The sequence below is a fragment of the Ciona intestinalis genome, chromosome 12, assembly GCF_000224145.3.
Source record: "Ciona intestinalis chromosome 12, KH, whole genome shotgun sequence".
NCBI classification, from domain to species: Eukaryota; Metazoa; Chordata; class Ascidiacea; order Phlebobranchia; family Cionidae; genus Ciona; species Ciona intestinalis.
The window spans coordinates 400818-421315 of record NC_020177.2 but is presented as its reverse complement, the minus strand read 5'-3'; the positions used below and the strand labels follow the sequence as shown (position 1 = coordinate 421315).

Below are 20498 nucleotides of genomic sequence, written 5' to 3'. Positions count from 1 at the left end.
ATAGCAGTGACGAGCCTGAACCATTACCTCTGCGCTACAGGCAGGCGCGCTAACCACTACGCCACGGCGCCGACCTTATTTATTAGATGCCTAATGAATTTTCACACATTATAAATCAAGCGAACAAGAAAGTATCTTAAACCATACTTATTTTGTCCATAGCATATTTTAAAGAACTTGTTTCCAGTTAAAATTTCTAAACAGACATATTTTTTAATTACTTGTCGTTACTGCTAGAGTTCCACGGCAAATCTGCAAGTAGCTCAACGTAGCTGCGAGTTAATGCGTGTTCTGGCATAGCTGTTGGGAGTTTTCTTAATCTTTTTAATTCTCTTTTTGCCACCTGTGTTTAAAGGATAACATTTTATGTTAAGTCATATTGTGAAAATGTGACCAGTGTATCCCTGGGTATTAGGCGGCAACTCTGGCCTAAATCTCAGGTTCCATGGCTTGCCTTGTTGTATGACCTCACCCTTAATGGAATAGAGGCAGCGGCAATCCACTGGAATTTAAATTAACTGCCATAAATCAACTTCTTTATTTTGTCGGTTTTGAATTGGTAGAATAATTGATGCTGTCATCATGTTATATTGATAAAAACTTACACCCAAAAACTTAAACTTTCATGGAAAAAAACAAAATTAGAAACTTAAACTTATGAACGGCTCATTTAGAAACTTGAGCTTAAAAAATAAATTGTCCTCACTTTAAGAGCATCTTGTGATAAACCAACTGAATCAATTTTCTTTTCTAGAAGTTGCAGTTCATCTGTATAAGATAAACATCTTAGATAGTTAGGAAGTTTATACTTTACCATGAGGTCCCATTGGCACAGTGGTTGGCAAGTCTCAGAGGTTATAGGTCTGGGCTCAATACTGCCACCGTTATGGGCATGTATGGACTAGAGCAAGACATTTGGTGTCAACTGCCCAAACCCATTGGTGCATTATGGGTTACATTAAAAATTGAAAAATCCCCCCACCAAATATTCACCCACAAAGTTACATAGGTGGTAACTCGTAAGCGCGCACAAAGTGTATAAAACAGAACACCCGTGTTATAATGACTGCCGTTGCCCCCGCCATGCGAGGATAAATAAGCTACATACATGGTAACTCTTAAGCAGGCACGAGGTGTATGAAACAGACCGTGTTATAGCTCCTTAGAGTTGCCGGCCACGCTTGTATAAAAAAGTTACATCGTTATCATCAATTAAAGAGGATCACCTTCATCATCATCCCCCATCTTCCCATCTCTCTGGATAGGAGTGATCCTGAACTTCCTCTCACCATCTTTCTTCCTCCCATCCGCTCCTCTGATGATAATAACATCCTGAACATCATCATTGAGAGTCCGAGATTCAGAATCGCGTTTCTTGGTCTCAGGATCTATACAAAAAATACACTAAAAATTTAGTCGTTTTTACTCAAATAAGGCGTTAATGTGCATATATTTTAAAAACGAGTTACAAATTTAAATAAATGCGATAACTAGTAAAACTGAGTAGATATTATAATGGATTTTGTGATATTTTATTTAGCCTTGCTTGACTGAAAAACTCCAAACAATTTGAGGTATTTTTTTGGGGGGGGGGAATTTGGGCAAGAAATTTTGTGTTCCATCTACCTTTCCCTTTGATAAACTTAATGCTTTCCAATTGTCGCATAATCAAAGGTATCGCTCTTCGTAATCTTTCTTCTAAATCCATCGCATCAAGAATCTAAAAATTTTTATTGAGTAGTCTGTTACAAAGTGGGTAATGTATTTCAAGAATGGTAGCTTAATATTGTGAACTATACAGTAAAAAATAATCACCCACAAAGTTACATACGTGGTAACTTATAAATAGGTATATTCATTCTAATCAAACCTTCAGTTTTTCTTGTGTTGATGATCGAACAATTGCCGCCAACACATCGGGTAGCGAATGGTCTGGTAGCCTGTCAAGGAGTTGTCGCAATCGAGAGACAACCGGCACCGACATGTCAAGTGCCTCGACAAGTTCCAAGGCATCCTTGCGCAATTGTGACGCGAGTTCGGACACCGCGCCATCGGTACCTCGTGCGTCATCGGGCTCCGATGGCCATTTACCAATCTGCGACACCTAAAATAAATACTTTAGGTAAAATTCTTGACACAAAATGCTGTGACATTCACTATAACTTTCTTATACCAAGTTAACAAAAGAAAATATAAAAGAATGAATGTAACTTACTTTATCCTCGTGTATTCGGAAAAGTCGTTTTACTTATAACACGGAAATCCTAAACCATTCCCAAATATAAATGTTAAATTATTGAATGCGCCTTGCGTGGGGGGAACAACAGTTGTTATTTTTTTTTCATGCATTTGTTTTCAACTATTATTTTGGGCCTATTTTTAGAAACTTCTGGGTTGAAACAAGGAACTTAAACGTCTTGCCCCGCAACACACGTGCCCATAATTGTGTCAACTCTGGTTTAGAAGCAAGTACCTTAACCACTGTGGCATGGCACCAGAAATACTGCTCATAGCATTAAAGTTATTCAAGAACCTTTGCAGTAGAAAGTCCAACACACCAACCTTAGCAGATATGTATGGAGTGTCTCTTATGATCTGGTCCACATTAAACCTGCACAAACCATGTGCTAACATTGTGTAGTTAGGTTTAGGCCAGTTAGTGCCAGTAACTTGAACCACGATGGCTGCTGTACCAGTTCGATGAATATTCTCAGGTATTTCATCTGTGGAAACATTATAATATCTTGAACTTTATATTAATCTCGATCTTTATCCAATATTACTTCTATATTAAAACAATTCACAATGATGTAACTGATGACTTCTAACATAAAAAGGTGGCTTCATACAACTCCATAATTTCATAAAAAAAATGTTTTGATTTTTGTAAGTGAGTTTAAGTGTAATAAAAGGAATCAAAACAATTTTTGTTTCACTGTATTTTTATTTAAAATAAAATCAACGATTACCAGATGAAGGAGGGTCCAAAGTGTCCGGAATTATCCCAATAATAGTGGATCCAAGAGAAGCGCTTTGTAACAAATATTCTTTAACCAACCTCATATTTCGAGGTGTTGATACTGGACACAATAAGCATTAACCAACATATAAAATAACTACCACATTAGCAGTACTAAAATATATGATGGAATAATTTGAATTATTATATAATGCAGTCACTTCCATACTGCATTTGACTAATTCATTGCATAGATATTTCCACTCATTTTGTGTTATTACCACAGTAATGTTACTTATAATCCTACATTTTAAGCCGCATTGAAGAATATCTATTGACACATGTGACTAAGTTACTCCAGTCACTTTTTACGCAGGATCAGCTAAACCTCCCACAAATTTCAGGTTAACAGAACTGCTACATTTATTTAAACACTCCGTTTCATTTTCCAAATAGTTCATATATTTTAACTGCAGCGTGGTGTAATAACTCTTTTTTTTTAATTAAACTCACATTGGGGATATCTTTTTTAATTTGTGACTTGATTACAGCAGCCCAAAAAGTTGTCACTTATTATTTAACAGAGGATTTGTTTCATTATTTTCAAGACCTAAAATTTATGATTAACGAACTGCTATACAATTTAAACAGTATATATACATAGTATATTATTTATATCTTACCTTTAATCCTCTTAGAAGAGCCAGGCATTAACACACAGTCTCCAACCAACAACAGTGGAAGCCTGGGAGGCAGAGTCATTTTCCTTGAAGACATTTTCACTCAAAATTGAGAACAGACTTTGAATAATAATATCCTACCAACCATACAGTCACCATCTAACTCTTTCCCAAAAAACATCATTTTAATAAAGTTTTGTAAACCAATGTAATTTATTAGTTCTGTTGATGTTTAACGCAGCTCCCTATAAACATCATAGTTCGTTTAACCGAACTCAAAGTTAATGATTACCAATACACCATGCACGACACAAACATTCAACAAGTTTCTACACCAGTATACTGGAACTTAATCAGCAGGTTTTATTCCATAATAAAATCACGAAATAGCAATTACGAGAAGACAATTACTAATTAGTCCTCGATTTTAGAATTTAGAGCTTCTTCAAAATCATCCATGCCTTTTCTTCGCTTAACATTTTCGTGAAAATGTGTCGCAGTTTTCTTTCGTAGTCCTTCTACAGAGTCTTCTTCTGCGTCAGCCCACTCCAGCACCAATCTCCTTCCGTACAAATGAGTGGAATGACACAAAGCTTCAAACGCTTTTTTCGCTTCTTGTTTTGTTAGGAAATCCACAAAAGCAAACCCTCTATGACTACCAGCCTGTGCAGTGATACTGCCAACTTTCTTGGGCATTCGAACCGACTTTAACTCTCCAAAGGACTTGAATAAACTTTCGATTTCCCCTGAGTTTGCCTGGAAAGGAACATTTCGAACCAAAATTTTGGACGAGGCTTGCTTTTTATCCAGTTGAAATCTACGTTTTGCCGAAGTGTTTGAGTTTGTTTTTCTTTCAGACATCTTTAACTCTAACTTGTGCTCATCCAGCATTGTACCTTGTAAAGTTTTCAAGGCTTTTTGTCCGTCTTTTTTCCGTGCATAACACACAAACCCATAACCCATTGAAAGAAGAGCGTTACTTTTATGAGTCTTTTTTCTGCTAATTAAACAAGATTTTAGTTCACCGCAGCTGGAAAAATGAGTTTTTAAACTTTCTTCGTCAGTTGAAAAATTTAAATTTTTGACAAAAATTGTGAAATCTTCTTCAGTATTTTCCACTTCTTCAGAATCCTCTTTAACTTCTGTACTTTCTGCTTCTCCACTAAACTCCTTAAAATTGGTTTTAAATGTTCCCACTGGAGCCCACTCTAAATACAGGGGCGAGTGGTGAAATTTTCGGTACGCAAGTTTCGTAAAAGCCAGTTTCGCCTCTGCAGGTTTAAGACACTCTATAACAGCAGTTACCCCCGCTGGTGCAAGCACAACACGTCCAAGTTCGGCAAACTTAGCGAACATCTCACGCAGCTCAGAGCAAGTCGAACCCACAGGTAAATTTTTAGCGATGATAACAGTTTTGCTTCTTTCTGCGTTCGGCTGGCTGAAAGCATCCAACGAAATTCCATTCTTGAGCAAAAATTCTCTGGTTTCTTGCACAAGTAAAGTTTCCCCAAGAGCTACACGCACAGCAGCGGTGTGTTGCTTGGTTGACGTTAGTATTTCACTTTTATCTCCATTATATTTTTCAGCAAGAGCGTCAACAACAGCATCTGTCCCCATAAACAAAGCATTCCAATTGTGGGAACTCTGGCTTGATTGTTTTAATGCAGCTTGCTTTCCTTGCTTGAAATCAGATGGGTTTTCACTCGATCTCTTTTCAACTTTTGCTTTGGCTGGTAGAATGTGAATCATCCTACCTTGAAAAGCTGTGCCGTCTAATGAGTTGAATGCTTTCAGAGCATGCTCTGGCATCATATAAGTAATAAACCCAAAACCAACACTTTTTTTACTCATGTCGTCAACTGGTATACTGACTTCAGACAACGGACCAAAACTTTTGAAATGATTTTCTAAATCCTCCTCGGTAGCAGTATAGGGCAGGTTACGAACATAAAGTCGACCAGACTCCGAAATATCTTCTGTTTCACAATCCTGGTGTCCTTCAGCAACTTTCTTCATCCATGCCTTTTCATAATAAGGTCCCTGCTTGCCTTGATGCTTAGCTGCAAGTTGTTTGAAAAGTTCAATATATCTTCCTTTAATATAATCCCCATTGTGTTTCAGCGCGGCTTCTCGGTCTTCTTCTGTTTTAAAATGCACGTAAACGAAACCGGTCCGACTGCCATGATCAGTTTTCTGAACATTCAGACTTTTTACTGTAATAGGAAAAAAGAATTCCCGAATTTGCTTTTCTTTTATATTAAAAGGGCACCCCCTCATTTTAACTGAGAATTGCATAGTTTCCATTTTTGGCGTTTCAGTTTCATCATCAGAATCATCGTCTTTTAACTGACTGTTAGTGTTCGCTTTAATAAAGTCCAAATCAGTCGCTTCTTTTTTCTGCTGTTTTTCCGCAGTTGTTCCCGTTTTATTTTTCTTCGATCGTTGAAACGCTTCTTTTACTTTATCATTCGCACCAAAGTCATTGCACGTTTCTACAGAAATCTTCTGATTTAAGATAAGACTTTTATCAAGTTTTGACTTTGCTTTATCAGCATTTTCAGTGAATTGATATCCTACAAAAGCAAAACGACGAAACTTTCCACTTTTACTAAACATTAGTTTTACATCAGTAATTGTCCCATAAGGTTCAAATTCTTTTTTCAATTTTTCTTCATTGATTTTGCTTGGCAGATTCTTCACTATGAGTCGAGACATGATGAATATTTTGCTGTTCAAGAGAGTGCTGCCATACAGGGATAATTATTTGTAGTATCTTATATCTGTAACGCAAGAATATTTTTAAAAACAAAGTGCAAAGAAATGTTTAAACAACAAGTGTTTTAAGTGTTTTAATGGTTAATGATTTTGGACTTTATTATTATTGGAAATGTACACCAAACATGATATTTTAAACAGTTTGTTATTCAACATTTAATTGGTAGAAAAAACAAGTTTTATTTTTCGACACATTTTGTACACATTTTAAAATTTAGGAAGATTTGGAAATTGGCACAATATTTGTAGCTCTAACTATCATTTTGTAATTTGTTTGTCCAAATTCACTCTTCGAAAAATAGTCAATATTCCCGTCAACCATCACAGTATCATTAACCATCATATCATTTAGAATGGGAAACATGTATGGGGTAAAGCAAGTCACAGAATGGAGAAGATTCTTTGTGTATTGAACGTTCTCTCTTGTTTTTCTTCTTGTTTGTGTTTGAATTATAAACCTGTAGCCGCAAACCTCTCCTTCAGATATAATTGTTTGTGGTTCATATTTCAGTTCACCAAGCAAACAAACTTTGTGAACATGGTGGCTCACTGCAACTTTTGGTTCAACCAATTCTTCGCTTTCGTCATTTGTTGTTTGAAAATTGCGAAAGTTTGAACATAAACCTGTAAACGGGCTTCCTGCACCACGACATGCTATTGAACCAAATACTGCGCGTGAAATATGAGATGTGAAAGCCATTGTTCTAAGCAACTTAACAATCTGGAGGAAAATTACTGTTAAGAGTTAGATGTAAAGTTTAGGTTTACCACTATTGTGACATAACAGACCGCGATTGTGACGTAATAAATCGTTAACCTTACCCAAATCAGACGAATTACGGTGTCGAGGCATGTTTTCGGGCATTTTTAAAGTTAATTTTCGACACGAAGACCCTAGTTTTTTCAAAAAAAAAATATACAGTGGGTATCAGTAAGACCTAAGGAACATTTTGAAAATTTCAGGTGGCCACCAGCTAAAGGATTACCTTGCTACCCACCAACCCCTAACCCCTATAACCACTAACCCCTATAACCACTAACCCCCTAACCATCAACACCTAACCCACTAATCTAGGGCCTAGGGGTTAGCAAATAAGGTGAAGATTCTTCACTAGCACCAATAAATGTAACTTATTTATCATTCATTTATGGTAAACAAGCAACATCTCATGCACATTACCCTCATATTAAATATGCTGCATACAGAAGCAGCAACCAATTCGGTCATAATACATCTGTAACAGATCGTATTGTGTTTTTCACTCCGACACATGTAACCTTTGCTTTTGTTTTGAACTCACAACATGAACATACCAATACAACAATACGTAACTATTGATTGACCACACACACAAACGTAGCGCATGCTTTATAATGAAAACACAAAATTCTGTCAGAATTTCGCTACCGCAAAAATGACGTCATTTTACTCAGTGTTGCTTTTACATTTAAAAGATTTTTACTGGTTTAGTTCAGAGTCCGTATATAAACAGACTCTGGTTTAGTTAGGGATATATTTGTGTAATTCTTAAAATTGAATTTATATTATACAAAATAGTTAGCATAATGTTAAAACTGTGGCACGTTTGGAAGAATTTGTTAATTTTATATATCTGTTTTGTTCAAGTATGTGTTTGTTTATTAGCATCACTACGAAACTGATCTTATTTTTGTTTTTGCTTCTTTGTTTTATATTTTACACTTTCTCTTTGCTTATAATATTCATTTTTTCAATACTTTTAAACTGCAACACTTTTTTCTCATGTTAATTTTTTGACAAAATTACGGTTTGATATTCCAGGAAAAAAACGATTATTCTTTGGCGGGTAACTTTTTTATATATTTATGGCTGACAAATTAGACAGGACACTGAGTTAGAGCAATCAACTTTAAGTGCCTTGCCTAAGGACACATACGTCCACAAGAGTGGCAGCTCTGAGTCTTGAACCTGGTACCTTTAGGTTAGAGGCAGGCGCGCTAACCATTGTACCACGGCGCCGAACACAAGTTGTTTATGTAATCAGAGCTGTCTTCCCATTTCATCAAAGTTAAAATGTATAGTTTTTCAATATTCTTTGTTGTTAGTATTATTGGGCCCCTTTAATTAGTACATGTCCGCTATGTCCACAATATCACTACATAGTGGACATAGTGGGCATGCACTAATTAAAGGGACCGTTATTAATCACTTGTACCACATAACATAGCGTATATTATATGTTAGTATGAATCAAAACATTACTTTATTCATTTTCAATGTTTTATTTTACAGACATAGCCATATACTTGCGCTGTATGTGTTTTGATTCAGTGTGCAAGACATGACGTCAAAAAGGAAAAACACAGAAGTAATTTCTGCTTTGGCATCCAAACGTAGTTGCACGGATGAAGAGATAGATTTTAACCCAAAGAATAAGAAGAGTGTTTGGGGCATCCTTGAAAGTATATCGCTTAGAAACTTTATGTGTCATACTCGTTTATCAATGAGGTTTTCTGGCGGGGTTAATTTCATTGTTGGTCATAACGGCAGCGGGAAAAGTGCAGTTTTGACAGCAATTGTCATCGCTTTGGGTGGGAAAGCGAGCAGTACAAGTCGTGGTACTTCTTTAAAGACGTTAATTAAAACAGGAACCAGCTCGGCGGTGGTTGAAATTACTTTGCGAAACAATGGAGATGAATCTGTGAAACCAGAGGTTTATGGACCGAAAATCACTGTGGAACGGAGGATCTCTGCAGATGGTCAATCACAATATAAAATTAAAAGTTCAACTGGAAAAGTGGTTTCCACGAAAAAGGAAGACTTATTGACGATACTGGATGAAATAAACTTACACGTTGATAACCCATTGACGTGCTTAAACCAGGAAATGAGTAAAAACTTTCTGCACTCGAAAAATGAGTCAGACAAATATAAATTCTTCTTGAAGTCGACCCAGTTGGATCAAATGAGCCGCGATTATCGGTTTATTAAACAGCAGCAAATAACTATGAAAAGTGTTTTAAAGCAAAAAGAAAAAGCAATTCCAGATTTGAAAAAAGATGTTCTGGAAAAGGAAAGAAGGTTTAAGGATCTTGCAAGTTTACAGGAACTGAAAGCAAAAGTGGAGGATTTTAAAGGAGAGCTTGCCTGGGCCCATGTGGTGCAGTTAGAACATTCTTTGAAACCAACGAAAAGAGACTTGGATAAAGAAAAGGCGAGAACTGTGAAGTATGACGCTGCGCTGAAAAAATGCGCTGAAAATGAGACTGGTGCTCAAGCCAAGTTTGAAAGTTTACAAAAGTTGGCAAAGGAATATCAGGAACAAATTAAATCCAAGGAACCCGGTCGGCATAAAGCAAAGAAACTGTATGATGAGACGAAAGTTAGCTGCAAAGCTGTGGAAAATAATTTGGCTAGAGCTGTTCGTTCCAAAAGGGAAGTTGCCAAAGATAAGCGGGAAATGGAGATGAGGATTCAGGAACTTAAAAACTCCTCTAAAGTTGATACTGAAGGTAAAAAGCAGGAGAGAGAAGAAAAATGTGCACAACTGAATGAAAGAGTGCAGCAGCTGCAAGCGCAGTTGAAGACAGTGAGTCACGATATTGAACAATACAGTCACGCTATGAATCAAAGCAGAGAACAGATTTCAACGCTGAAATCTGAAGAAGCTAATCAGCAACAAGAGCATCGGAAACTAAAACAAACTTTAAATAACCTGGTTGCTGGGAAAAAGAACAAGTTGCAGCTATTTGGACCAAAAATGCCGGAATTCGTTAAAAGGATTGAAGATGCTTTCATGAAAAAGAAGTTTCGACATAAACCGAGGGGTCCAATCGGAAGCTGCCTAACACTGAAGGACCAATCGCTTGCTGTGCCTGTAGAAGCAGCCATAAAGTCCTACTTGCATGCATTTGTGGTGGAGAATCATAATGATGAAAAAATTCTCATGTCAATCAGGAATTCTGTGTTTGCTCCTCATGAAAGAGCTAGAATTGCGATTTACACGATGAAGTTTTCAAACCAGGTGTACAATGTTTCCCATGGTCGGGTAGTTCATCCTTTGTTCTCATCTGTTCTCGACCTGCTGGTTATAAATGATCCAGTAGTGGCGAACTGTCTCATTGATTTAGGTGGAATCGAGACAATATTGGTGATCCCCGAGAATAAAGACGCATTGTCCACCATACAACATTATGCTCCACCGAAGAACTGCACAAAGGCGTACACAAAGCTTGGTGATGAGGTTTTCACCGATCGTTGGTATTCAAACAGAGATTCCACCTCTCGCTTCCTGAGAGCAGATGTTGAAGAGGAAGTTCGGAAAAATGAAAATATGTTGAAGAGCTTAGTAGAAGAGCTGAACGAAAAGAAGAGGCTTGGACATCAATTGGAACAAGATCGAAGCAGGAATGAACGGGAGTTTAAATCAAGTCAGCAACGACGTCATAAAATTAACGACAATTTGAAAAAGTTAAAAGTTGAGATTCGGAAACTAGAAGCAATTGAAGACCCACAACCAATAGATGTTCGTGACTTGGAAGATGAAGTGAATAACTATACACAGCAACTTACTTCACTGGATTCTGTGATTGAAGAACACACGCAACAGAGTCAGCAATACAGTGAGGGCAAGATGAAAGCAAAGCAAGAATGCGATGAAATTTCAAACCGGATACGACAAATCGCGGAAAAAGCTGAAGAACTTAAGGAACAGATAGACAACGTACTAGCTGAAATTGACAAAGCAAAATCAGAGCGAAAACATTATGAAGAAGGAAAAGTAAACCATTTATCGACCATTAAAGCCCTGGAAATGGAGCTTGCTGCTCAGCAGAGTAAAGTTGAAGTTGAAACCAAGAAAGCAAGGATTATCTGCAAAGACAGAATCGAAACACGACGCGCCCCTAACAACATTGAAAACGAGATTCGACAAATTCATCGAAGGATTGAAGCTGAAGAAAGCAAGAGGGGTGATCATGCTACTGTTGTGAGGGAATTTAATGAAGCCAGACAACAGTTTACTGAAATCAAGCAGAAAATTAAGTGGTCCAAAAAGTTTTTAGGTGAAATTGATAACTACCTTGATAAAAGGCAGTTTGCTTTTAACCAAATGAGGTCTCTTATATCTATGAGGTGTACTATGGATTTTAATGTTCTTCTAAACCAAAGGGGGTTCAAGGGGAAAATGGTTTTCAAGCACGAGGAACAAATGCTGTATATATCGGTGAAACCACACGATACAGCTTCATTAACGGATGACCTGCGTGCATTATCTGGGGGGGAACGCTCTTTCTCAACTGTATGTTATATTCTTGCACTGTGGCAAGCAATACAGTCACCTATAAGGTGCTTGGATGAGTTTGATGTGTTCATGGATATGGCAAACCGGCGTGTTGCCATGGACATGATGGTAGAAATGGCACTGCTGCAAAAGAAACGACAATTCATATTTTTGACTCCCCATGATATAAGTGCTTTGCCAAAATCGCCAGAAATTCATGTTTGGAAAATGGCGGACCCAGACAGAGCTCAAACTACCCTTCCATTTGAAAGAAATTAAAATTATTCTAAAATTATTATTTGTGCATTTTGTAAATATTTTCATGTTGAAAGTCACATTTTCAATTCATTGGTTTAAACTTTAAACACTGCCAATTTATTTACAAATCATTTTAGTCATAACTACAATTGCCTACTTTTCATTTGTTTTTAATGCAGCATTTTATACCAATTGTAACAATGTATATTTAATATCATAAACAAATTTGATCCAACATTTTTCTCATACGCAACAGTTGTGTTGGAACATTACCTAATACTGCATAACATTGTTATTGTTGATTTGTGAATTTTGTAATTTTTTGAAGGTAATTGTTAGGTGTTACTATTAGTTTGTGTAATTATGGGCATCGCTGAATAGTTAGAATGTTACTAAGCTAATATAGAATCCATTGCTGTTGCTATGAATACCGAGTATTGTGAAGTTAGTTTTTTTAAGCCTCAGACTTTGATAAAACTATTCTTCAATTTTCATTCTGTTTCTTTTTTACAGGTTTAATTCTAAACAAATAGTGAATTAATAAAACTGAAACTGAAATGGGGAAACAGAAAGGACAAAGCAAACGCACAAAAGGTAACGCTGTACCTTCAAGTAGTGGAAGAGCGGCAACTTCATTCTCACAACTTCAAGGAGTCGTTGGTTTTGCTTCGTTTTCCGGCGACCTGGGCTACGTTCCCGTTCTCAAATCAATAGAGGATGATTCTGAAGGTTTAGTTTCGCCAGATTTTCGTGTGGCTTTGTGCAAATTAACCAAACGCGATGTCACAACTAAATTGAAAGCGCTGACTGAACTTAGGCAGCTGATTGAAGACAATGAAAGTGAAACGTCCGTGGCTATTTTGCCCTACTGGTCACGAATCTATAACCGTTTGTGTGAAGACACAGACAGAAGAGTAAGAGAATCTATCCAGCAAGCGCATCATAATCTTGTGTGTAAGGTTGGCAAACAAATTGCTCCGTTTTTAAAAGGTTTGTTTGGTGCATGGTGGATTGCCACATGCGACACATACGCGCTCGCAGCTTCAGCTGCACATCGTGCATTTGTGGCAGCTTTCCCGACAACTGAAAAACAAGAAAAAGTTTTGGACTTCTGTCATGTTGAGATCATGGGCGCGATTAAATGTAACGTGTTTCAGTCACAACAGGATGCAAAAGACGCTGAAGAAATGGAGAGGATAACTTCTGTTGGTTTAGCTGGACTTGCCGGACTTATATCTGCTGCAAAATCAATGGAAAAGTTAGAGGAACTTATCAAAGAAGGATTTTTGGCAAATTCTAGGTTTTGGAAATTACCCAAACATAAGTCTTCCTCCATCCGCTCGGCTTTCTACAGCGTTATAACTTCGGTGTGTGACAAAGAGCCAAGTTTACTGCAAGAATTCTTGAACCAAGCATGCAAAGCTGTGTTATCTAATCTTAATGAGCCCAGCTCAGTTGTGTGTGCGTCGTTATGGCTCGCAGCTGAACAGTTAGTTCTAAAGTTTCCAAATTGGCACGAAAACATAGATATCAGAAAAGGTTTCCTGCCTGCTTTTTGGGGCGTTATCAAATCCGGCTTTCAAGGTAATGCAAAAATAATTTGTCCGCATGTGTTACCAGTGTTGGGATGTTTTCCAGACTCACTATTAGTTTTCCCAATATACAAAGAACTATTGACTTGTTTTCAAGTAAGCCTTGATGTAGATTCGGTCCGTGGAAGCCTCAGTGAGACTCGTGCTGTTGTTACATCTATGATGGAATGCTTACAACTAGCTGTGAGGAAATCTATTGAAACTTCTAGTGAACCAGATTTAGAGATAGTTAATTACGCATTAAACGAACATTTGATTCCAATCTTTAAAAAGTCAATTTTGGATCCAGATTCTAATAAATACATCCCTGCTCCACTGCATCACCAAGTGGTAGAGTTGTTGGGAACCTTTTCCCAGAAAGCAAACACAGAAATCCCCAAACAGAATTGTTACGAAAACATTTCATCCCTGGTGTGGAAAAATATCTCACATTTTTTCTCAGAACTGACATTAAATGAAGATAAAGGAAAACAGTTTTTCGTGGCAGTTTTAAAGTTTCTTGCTCAAGTTAAAGCTGCTTGTTATGGCTTAAACGAATTTGAAAACACAGTCTCTGCCATAAGGAAGCCGGGAGTTCGGTTTAGCGAAGATATATCAACGAGTGTGGCGGAAATTAAAATAAACAAAGCTAACGCTCATGTTGTAAATTCTCATCTGTTTAAAGAATTGGAATCTTCAGTTAATGTTGTGTTGGTTACAATCATGCAGTCCCAACTTCCCACAGATGGAAAAGTATTTCGAGCATCTTTAATTTTGGAAAATTTCTCAACTGTTTCATTGTTTACCAAGTTATTTCATTCCCTAAATGAATCATCCATGGTGACAGGTGAAACTGACTACATATTACAGTGCTTGCAAAATAACTTCTTACCATGTATAAGTCAAATCAAACCCAAAGAACCAGAATCGGAAAAGCATTGCGCATCACTGCTGTATAGTTGTCTCAAACTGTCTGGTCAAAAGGCAGCAACAGTGTTGCAAGATATATTTGCGTCACCCACCATATATGGTGTGGGAGTTTGTACATTACTTGCAAATGACATCTTGAAACCAAATGAAGAAGTCACGCCTCAGTGGGTCAGAAGGTCTTTCACAGAAGATGGTTCATCTTTTATCACCTTCATATTTAATGCTGTGAGCAGTGAACCTGAACTGATGAAAGAAAATGTCTGGGCATTACTATCTTCTACCTTGTTGGCTGATTCCCCGATTTTTGACATGAAATTAAATTTTAAGATATTTCAAAAGATTGTTAAGACAGCGGAAAATTGTGAAGCCTCAGATTGTGACATGAATGCCAAAGCATGTTTGCTGATGACACAGTTTGTTACATCTGATGTGTTTGACACACAATATTTATCGCAGTTTAAAGAACTAATGTTGCCTCTGTTTGATAATTTGCTCCATGATGCGTTCTATAGGAAAGCAGATTCCCTACAAGGTTTCAAAGGGATTATAGAAACATTGAAAACTTCTATGACAAGAGAAGAAGAAATTAAAGATTTTACAACGGCCTGCTTCAACAAATATGTCTCATATGTTGCTGATACAATAATTGAGCTTGCAAGCAACGAGAATTTAAACAAAATTTTACCAAATGTAAAAGAAGTTGTTGATATTCTTGCAGCATCGTGTGCGCTTCTTGCTGACAATCAATTTTGCAACTTTCTAGCCCAGTTGTTGCCAAATGAAGAGACATGGCTGCAAAACAGAGATAGCATGACCAGCAATGTCTGGCTAGATACAACATGCCTTGCCATTGGGCCAATACATTCAACAGCACTTGAAGAAAACAAGTTCCATGCTGAATACATTTGTCTTGTTGATGCATTCAATCAAGTTTTAAGCCAAGTTATACAAACACTGCAAAAAACTGAGCAGACAAATAAACTGTGTCTCACCTATTCAAATCAACATGTAAAGCAGTTATGTGTTGAAGCTTTACTGGTGGAGTCACATACAATACACTCAGAGAAAAATGATCTGATCAATTTGTTCATGCAAGACCAAGCTTGGTGCAAAGACATGTTGTTTACACTTGCAAGCAACTCTATACAAACAGGCAGGGCTTGGCTGAGCTGTTTCTCCCAGCTTTTACAAAAAGCTAAGCAAACTACTCACTGGGATCCAGCTACACTACTCAACAAGTTAAATTATGCAAACCAAAATCTAACCGATTGTTTTTCTTCAACTATAATTTCCATAATTTTCATGTGCGACTCTAAACATTGTTTAACCGCGTTACTAAACTGGATTTTGCCAAAAACTTTATCATTTTCTGACTCTTTTAATTCTATTTTTAACGGCAAATTTGTAAATGAATTTTCTATTCTTGTGCATGTATTTAAAAAGTTATTGTCATTTCCCGACACTGAAAATATGTTGTTATCCATATGTGAGCAAATTATAGAACAGTTGCTAGTGTGTAAATCGTCCTGTAGCTCTGTCTTTTTATTCGATACAACTCTTACCGATAACATTCACCAATTACTGTTTAATTCTGTCGTTGCTCAGTTTTTCGAATGTGCCGTACAATGTTCTCCAACTAATCGGACATCAGAGTTTTGGGATTTCGTTCAATGCTCTCTTGTTTCATGGCTTGAAAGTATCTGCTTAACGTTTGAAGTAAAAAACTTTGAAAACCATAACAAGTTCCAACACCATCTGTGTCTTATCCATGCAGTATCTTCACTGTTTTTAACACTGGATAATTTCCTAACCGCACCCACAACAATAGAACATCCAACTTACCCAAGTTCACTAACAAGGGAATGGCACGAGTTCTTTCAGCCTGCCGCTCATTCTACATTAGTTCCTATTTTCTGTGCGATTTCGTTAAAAACTCTCATACAATTCACGACGATTTTTCCACTTTTCCAGCAGTGCTTGCGTAATATAAGCACAGAGTCGATCATATCTGCAACATCAAGACTTACAGCACACATGGCGGCTGATTCTGATCTTCCAGATGAAACACAAACTCTTCTACACCATTTATCGCAAGCTCTGGAACCGAGAAATAATTCCCACACCACCCAATGCATTGCCTACAACTTGCTGTGCAAAGTGGTGGAAAATATCTTCCAAAACACGGATGGTGTTTCACCTTCACTTAAACCACCAAGAAGTCTCTTGCGTGTCCTAAACCTTGTTTTTGGACAAACCAACCAGTTCTGCTCCTCTTGGAGGAATATTTTTCTTCAGATGGTTTGGATTTTCACCTTGCTAAATTAGATGACCACCCTAATATATTCTACTCAACCATTCTTGCTTATTTGCTTGTGTGGAAAATATTGGTCAAATGTATGCACCCTATCCCAGCAGACATGAAGTCACAATTCATATCTGCGTTAAAAGACTCGGGTTTCGATACAGACAACCTGCTTAGCAAACTGCTTAAACTGATGCCTTTTAACCCATACAGAACAGTGGAGAATAAAACACTAAACATGTTTTCGTGTGAAATTGACTTTCAAGCTGCCTCGAAACATGACTTTATGGTTATACATCATATAGCGTGTTCACTTTTCAAGGACCTGCTCACTAATCTACCTGTATTGATGCGTGCTTGGTATAACGACCTCGGGAAAGTAACAAAGTCAGCAGTGAATGAATACACAACAAAACATATCAGCGGTGTCATTTGTAACAAAGAACTAAAGTCGATTTGTGTATCGCAGAATCAAGATGACTTTGATGTTGTTGCACGTCCAGCTTCGAAAGAAGTTGTTGCGACATATCAAATCACTGACGCAGAGTTTGTTATTTCAATACAACTACCAACAAATTACCCTCTGAGCCCTGTACAAGTAAACACGGTTAGAAAAGCAGGAGTGAAAGCAACTCAATGGAGATATTGGATTCTACAGATGACAATGTTATTACGACACCAGAACGGCCAAATACTGGATGCTTTGTATTTGTGGAAGGAAAAAGTTGACAAACGGCTCCATGGGCTTGAGGAATGCATGATATGTTTCTCTGTAGTGCACGGCTCCAACTCACAGTCCTTACCAAAACTACAATGCAAGACATGCAAGAAAAAATACCATGCAGAATGCTTGTACAAGTGGTTTGACACAAGTAATCAATCCACTTGCCCGTTGTGTAGGACGCCTATGATGTTACGATAATGTGTGTTTTTATTTGTGGTAAAATTAGGTGCATTTTGGGTTTATTATTGTAAGTAATTTCTTTGTGTCTTTGATTTGTTCCGAAAACCTTTGCAATTTGGTGCAATAACTGTAAAGTTGTAAACCAATACTGTCTATTGTGTATTCCATGTTTATGAATAATTAACATTGAAACAAGTTTAACTATTATTGTGTTTATTCTACTGAACATATGAAGTCTCAGTTGGCAGAGTAGCTCACTTACTAATTAAAGTCATATTAAAATTGTAATAAACATTCAACAACAGCCAGCCTTGCCTTTTAAAACTTTCTCTAGAAATAAAACCCGATCCCCAACAGCCTACATAAGTGTAAACACTTGACATTTTTTTCCAACCAGAAAAAGCAGGGTTTGATTTTAAAATCTCGTAATTCAGATTCAATTGCCAAAGTAAGAATACAAACTAGAGTTTTATGCTGTGCTGGGATAAAATTAAGTCTGTTCCCAGCATACTATATAGGCTGCATTGCCTGCTTTTAGAACTTACGCAATCTGAGGCTATACACAATAAAGAAACAAAACTAAATCCGATTTCAATATTTATTGAAATGCTCAATTCAATGGCATTTACTTTGTTGCCAACCGACGGTCTCTCTCTTCAGCGATCGTCAGTTTGATTCCTTTTCCTCGTGGAAGGGAAACCATTGGTTTGTTGGCCTGTTAAAAATATGATTGTGTTAATATTTCTTGCAGTAAAAGTTTAGTTGTTAAGTATGAACGAATTTAGTAGTAGGTAGGTAGGCTATAGCTGGTGTAACTTTTACCCCTCCACATCAAATGTTAATGAAGTTATTTCAATAAACTGTATCTCAGTATTCTTATACAAGCTGGCAAAATATATGTATTTGAATGTTCAAATAAAACTTCCACAATTGTGTACGAGTAAAATATAACAATACGTCGGTATTCAGAACTTCAGTTGTTATCATTGGTTTCAAAAACACGGACCTGAAGTTGACTCATCATTAACCGACAACAAAATATTGTGAATGAGTTTGCTTGGGTGAAGAATTGTCAGATTGATAATGTAGGTAATATTGCTAGACATTTTAACCATCACTTCTCAAACTGTATTTTTCATACAAGAAATAAGCTTCAGTATGCTACTTAATCTAGTTCACAATAAGTTTGGTATTTACTGTGGCAGAACATATCTAAAATCTGGGAGCCAGTAAAATAAAACTGTTCAATAACCCAGGTAAACATTAAAAAAATTAAAACTATATTATCAAATTTGGTTAGCAAGCATGTTTAACCTGGCCTATGATGAAAACATTCGATAGACGGGTAGCAAAGGTGTGGCCGAGCGCATCTTTTACGTGGATGATGTCAAATGATCCTGGATGTCTCTCTCTATGCATAACTGTTCCTACTCGCCCCAAGTTGTGACCTCCAGTGATCATGCACATGTTACCTACATGGGTTTTATTATATAATCATATATTCCACGTGGTGGGCCAGCTCCCATAATAGTTCCAATGGTGACTTGACTGTTTATTACACCTTGTTCATGCCTAACAAGTTACCAAATATGCAAAAGGCTATTTTTCCCTCCATGATCACAGACTTGAACACACTTGGGTGCTATAAGTTTGTTACAGATAAACATGCAGTAATAAATGTACTGTGATTTGTTTCAAACCAAACAAGCATAAAACCTAAAAAATATTATAGGGATCCGGTGCTACAAAAACATAACTGACAAAAATCAAGTCCAACTAATCGCATAATAAAATATTCACTACAGCTGCAAAATACAACTTTTAATAATTTCCACACAAGAGACTATGCATTACTAGAGAAATGTTTGAATCACTCACCGCTGTCCAAATGCACAAAACCAGTAATCTTTCCACTCGCGATATCAACAACCACTGTATCGTGTACCTTAATATCGGGGTTGGGGTAACGAATGGTTCGTGCATCGTGGGTGACGAGGTACGGGACTCCCTTGGGCGCCGTGGCAACCTTCTTCACCTTGCACAACTTGTACTAAAATATTTCCAAATTGAGTTTTTCTGCATTATTATTCCATCAGTAAATGGAACTTAAACATATTTATTTGAATAACCAAAGTAAAACTTCTTAAACTTAGGTGGTTCTATTTAAATAAGAGACTGATGATGCTATTTTGGACAACTATATATCTTTCACATCAATCAATTCACTGGATTTGAATTATGTCTGTTACATTATCCACACTCACATTAGCGTATTAAATATAACAATACGTCGGTATTCAGAACTTCAGTTGTTATCATTAGTTTCAAAAACACGGACCTGAAGTTGACTCATCATTAACCGACAACAATATTTGTTTTAACTTAAAATTTCTTCTAAAACAACCACACTGGCAATTCAGTTTTTAAACCAACATTTCTTATCATGAATAAGAAGTGAAATTAAACCTCTGCAATCTTAGCAGGGCATTGAAACTTTTTACCAACAGATATTTTTGAATTTATCTCACGCTTGGCAGCATAGGCACCAACTTTTGAAAAATGAGGGGTGTCTTTAGGCCATACTGCTTTATTTAAATGATTCATTACCATGAGTTTGCCAATTACTGTGTGTACCTAAATTTATATACTTCATAAACGGATTCATAACCTAAGCTATTCTAGGTCATTCATACACAGTGTGCCCATGTTAGGCACCACCAATACTTGACAGTGTCAAACATATACCTTTGCTTCATCAGAAGTAATTCTATGAACAGCAAAACGTCCTTTCACGTCGTAGATGAGACGGAAATACTCAGCTGTCTTGTCAATGGTGATTACGTCTAAAAATCACATGG

General features: G+C 37.0%; 5 protein-coding genes and 2 non-coding genes across 8 annotated transcripts in view; 2 read left to right on the top strand and 5 right to left on the bottom strand.

Moving 5' to 3' along the window:
- The window catches only part of LOC100179713 (lon protease homolog 2, peroxisomal-like), a 7383-nt gene extending 3576 nt beyond the window's left edge, over nucleotides 1-3807 (bottom strand). The window contains exons 1-8 of the mRNA XM_026837000.1: nucleotides 3643-3807; nucleotides 2970-3080; nucleotides 2563-2723; nucleotides 1871-2104; nucleotides 1627-1720; nucleotides 1227-1388; nucleotides 707-768; nucleotides 222-343 (exon numbers count right to left, since the gene is read on the bottom strand). Of these exons, the coding sequence (XP_026692801.1) occupies nucleotides 222-343; nucleotides 707-768; nucleotides 1227-1388; nucleotides 1627-1720; nucleotides 1871-2104; nucleotides 2563-2723; nucleotides 2970-3080; nucleotides 3643-3736 (1040 nt within the window). The 5' untranslated portion in view covers nucleotides 3737-3807. The remainder of the gene's footprint in view (nucleotides 1-221; nucleotides 344-706; nucleotides 769-1226; nucleotides 1389-1626; nucleotides 1721-1870; nucleotides 2105-2562; nucleotides 2724-2969; nucleotides 3081-3642) is intronic.
- On the bottom strand, nucleotides 3804-6415 carry LOC100184410 (probable RNA-binding protein 19). Its single transcript, XM_002128109.4, has one exon. The coding sequence runs from the start codon at nucleotides 6352-6354 to the stop codon at nucleotides 4054-4056; it is 2301 nt and encodes a 766-aa protein (XP_002128145.1). The 5' UTR covers nucleotides 6355-6415; the 3' UTR covers nucleotides 3804-4053.
- Nucleotides 6416-8692: 2277 nt separating this feature from the next.
- On the top strand, nucleotides 8693-12446 carry LOC100175032 (structural maintenance of chromosomes protein 6). The gene has a single exon (XM_002122603.4). It carries the CDS (start codon nucleotides 8736-8738, stop codon nucleotides 11952-11954), a length of 3219 nt encoding a protein of 1072 aa, XP_002122639.1. The 5' UTR covers nucleotides 8693-8735; the 3' UTR covers nucleotides 11955-12446.
- A 4-nt stretch (nucleotides 12447-12450) lies between these two features.
- Nucleotides 12451-17841, top strand: LOC100185225 (E3 ubiquitin-protein ligase listerin). Its single transcript, XM_026836999.1, has 2 exons — nucleotides 12451-16756; nucleotides 16789-17841. The coding sequence occupies exons 1-2, from the start codon at nucleotides 12491-12493 to the stop codon at nucleotides 17656-17658; spliced, it is 5136 nt and encodes a 1711-aa protein (XP_026692800.1). The 5' UTR covers nucleotides 12451-12490; the 3' UTR covers nucleotides 17659-17841.
- A 379-nt stretch (nucleotides 17842-18220) lies between these two features.
- The window catches only part of LOC100182042 (40S ribosomal protein S4-like), a 4543-nt gene continuing 2265 nt past the window's right edge, over nucleotides 18221-20498 (bottom strand). The window contains exons 4-7 of one of the 2 annotated variants that reach the window (XM_009862077.3): nucleotides 20386-20483; nucleotides 19519-19690; nucleotides 18955-19112; nucleotides 18221-18355 (exon numbers count right to left, since the gene is read on the bottom strand). In XM_009862077.3, the coding sequence (XP_009860379.1) occupies nucleotides 18266-18355; nucleotides 18955-19112; nucleotides 19519-19690; nucleotides 20386-20483 (518 nt within the window). In that variant the 3' untranslated portion in view covers nucleotides 18221-18265. The remainder of the gene's footprint in view (nucleotides 18356-18954; nucleotides 19113-19518; nucleotides 19691-20385; nucleotides 20484-20498) is intronic. The other variant, XM_009862076.3, reaches the window with a different exon arrangement.
- LOC113474807 lies at nucleotides 18602-18669 on the bottom strand. Its single transcript, XR_003396496.1, has one exon. It is a non-coding gene; the product is annotated as a small nucleolar RNA SNORD18 (small nucleolar RNA).
- LOC113474806 lies at nucleotides 19934-20001 on the bottom strand. Its single transcript, XR_003396495.1, has one exon. It is a non-coding gene; the product is annotated as a small nucleolar RNA SNORD18 (small nucleolar RNA).

Bases quoted from the DNA above. Each gene is read 5' to 3' on its own strand.
- LOC100184410 (XM_002128109.4), bottom strand. From the start codon at position 6,354: ATGTCTCGACTCATAGTGAAGAATCTGCCAAGCAAAATCAATGAAGAA.
- LOC100175032 (XM_002122603.4), top strand. From the start codon at position 8,736: ATGACGTCAAAAAGGAAAAACACAGAAGTAATTTCTGCTTTGGCATCC.
- LOC100185225 (XM_026836999.1), top strand. From the start codon at position 12,491: ATGGGGAAACAGAAAGGACAAAGCAAACGCACAAAAGGTAACGCTGTA. The intron at 16,757-16,788 runs TAGATGACCACC...TTCTACTCAACC, and splicing joins GGATTTTCACCTTGCTAAAT to ATTCTTGCTTATTTGCTTGT.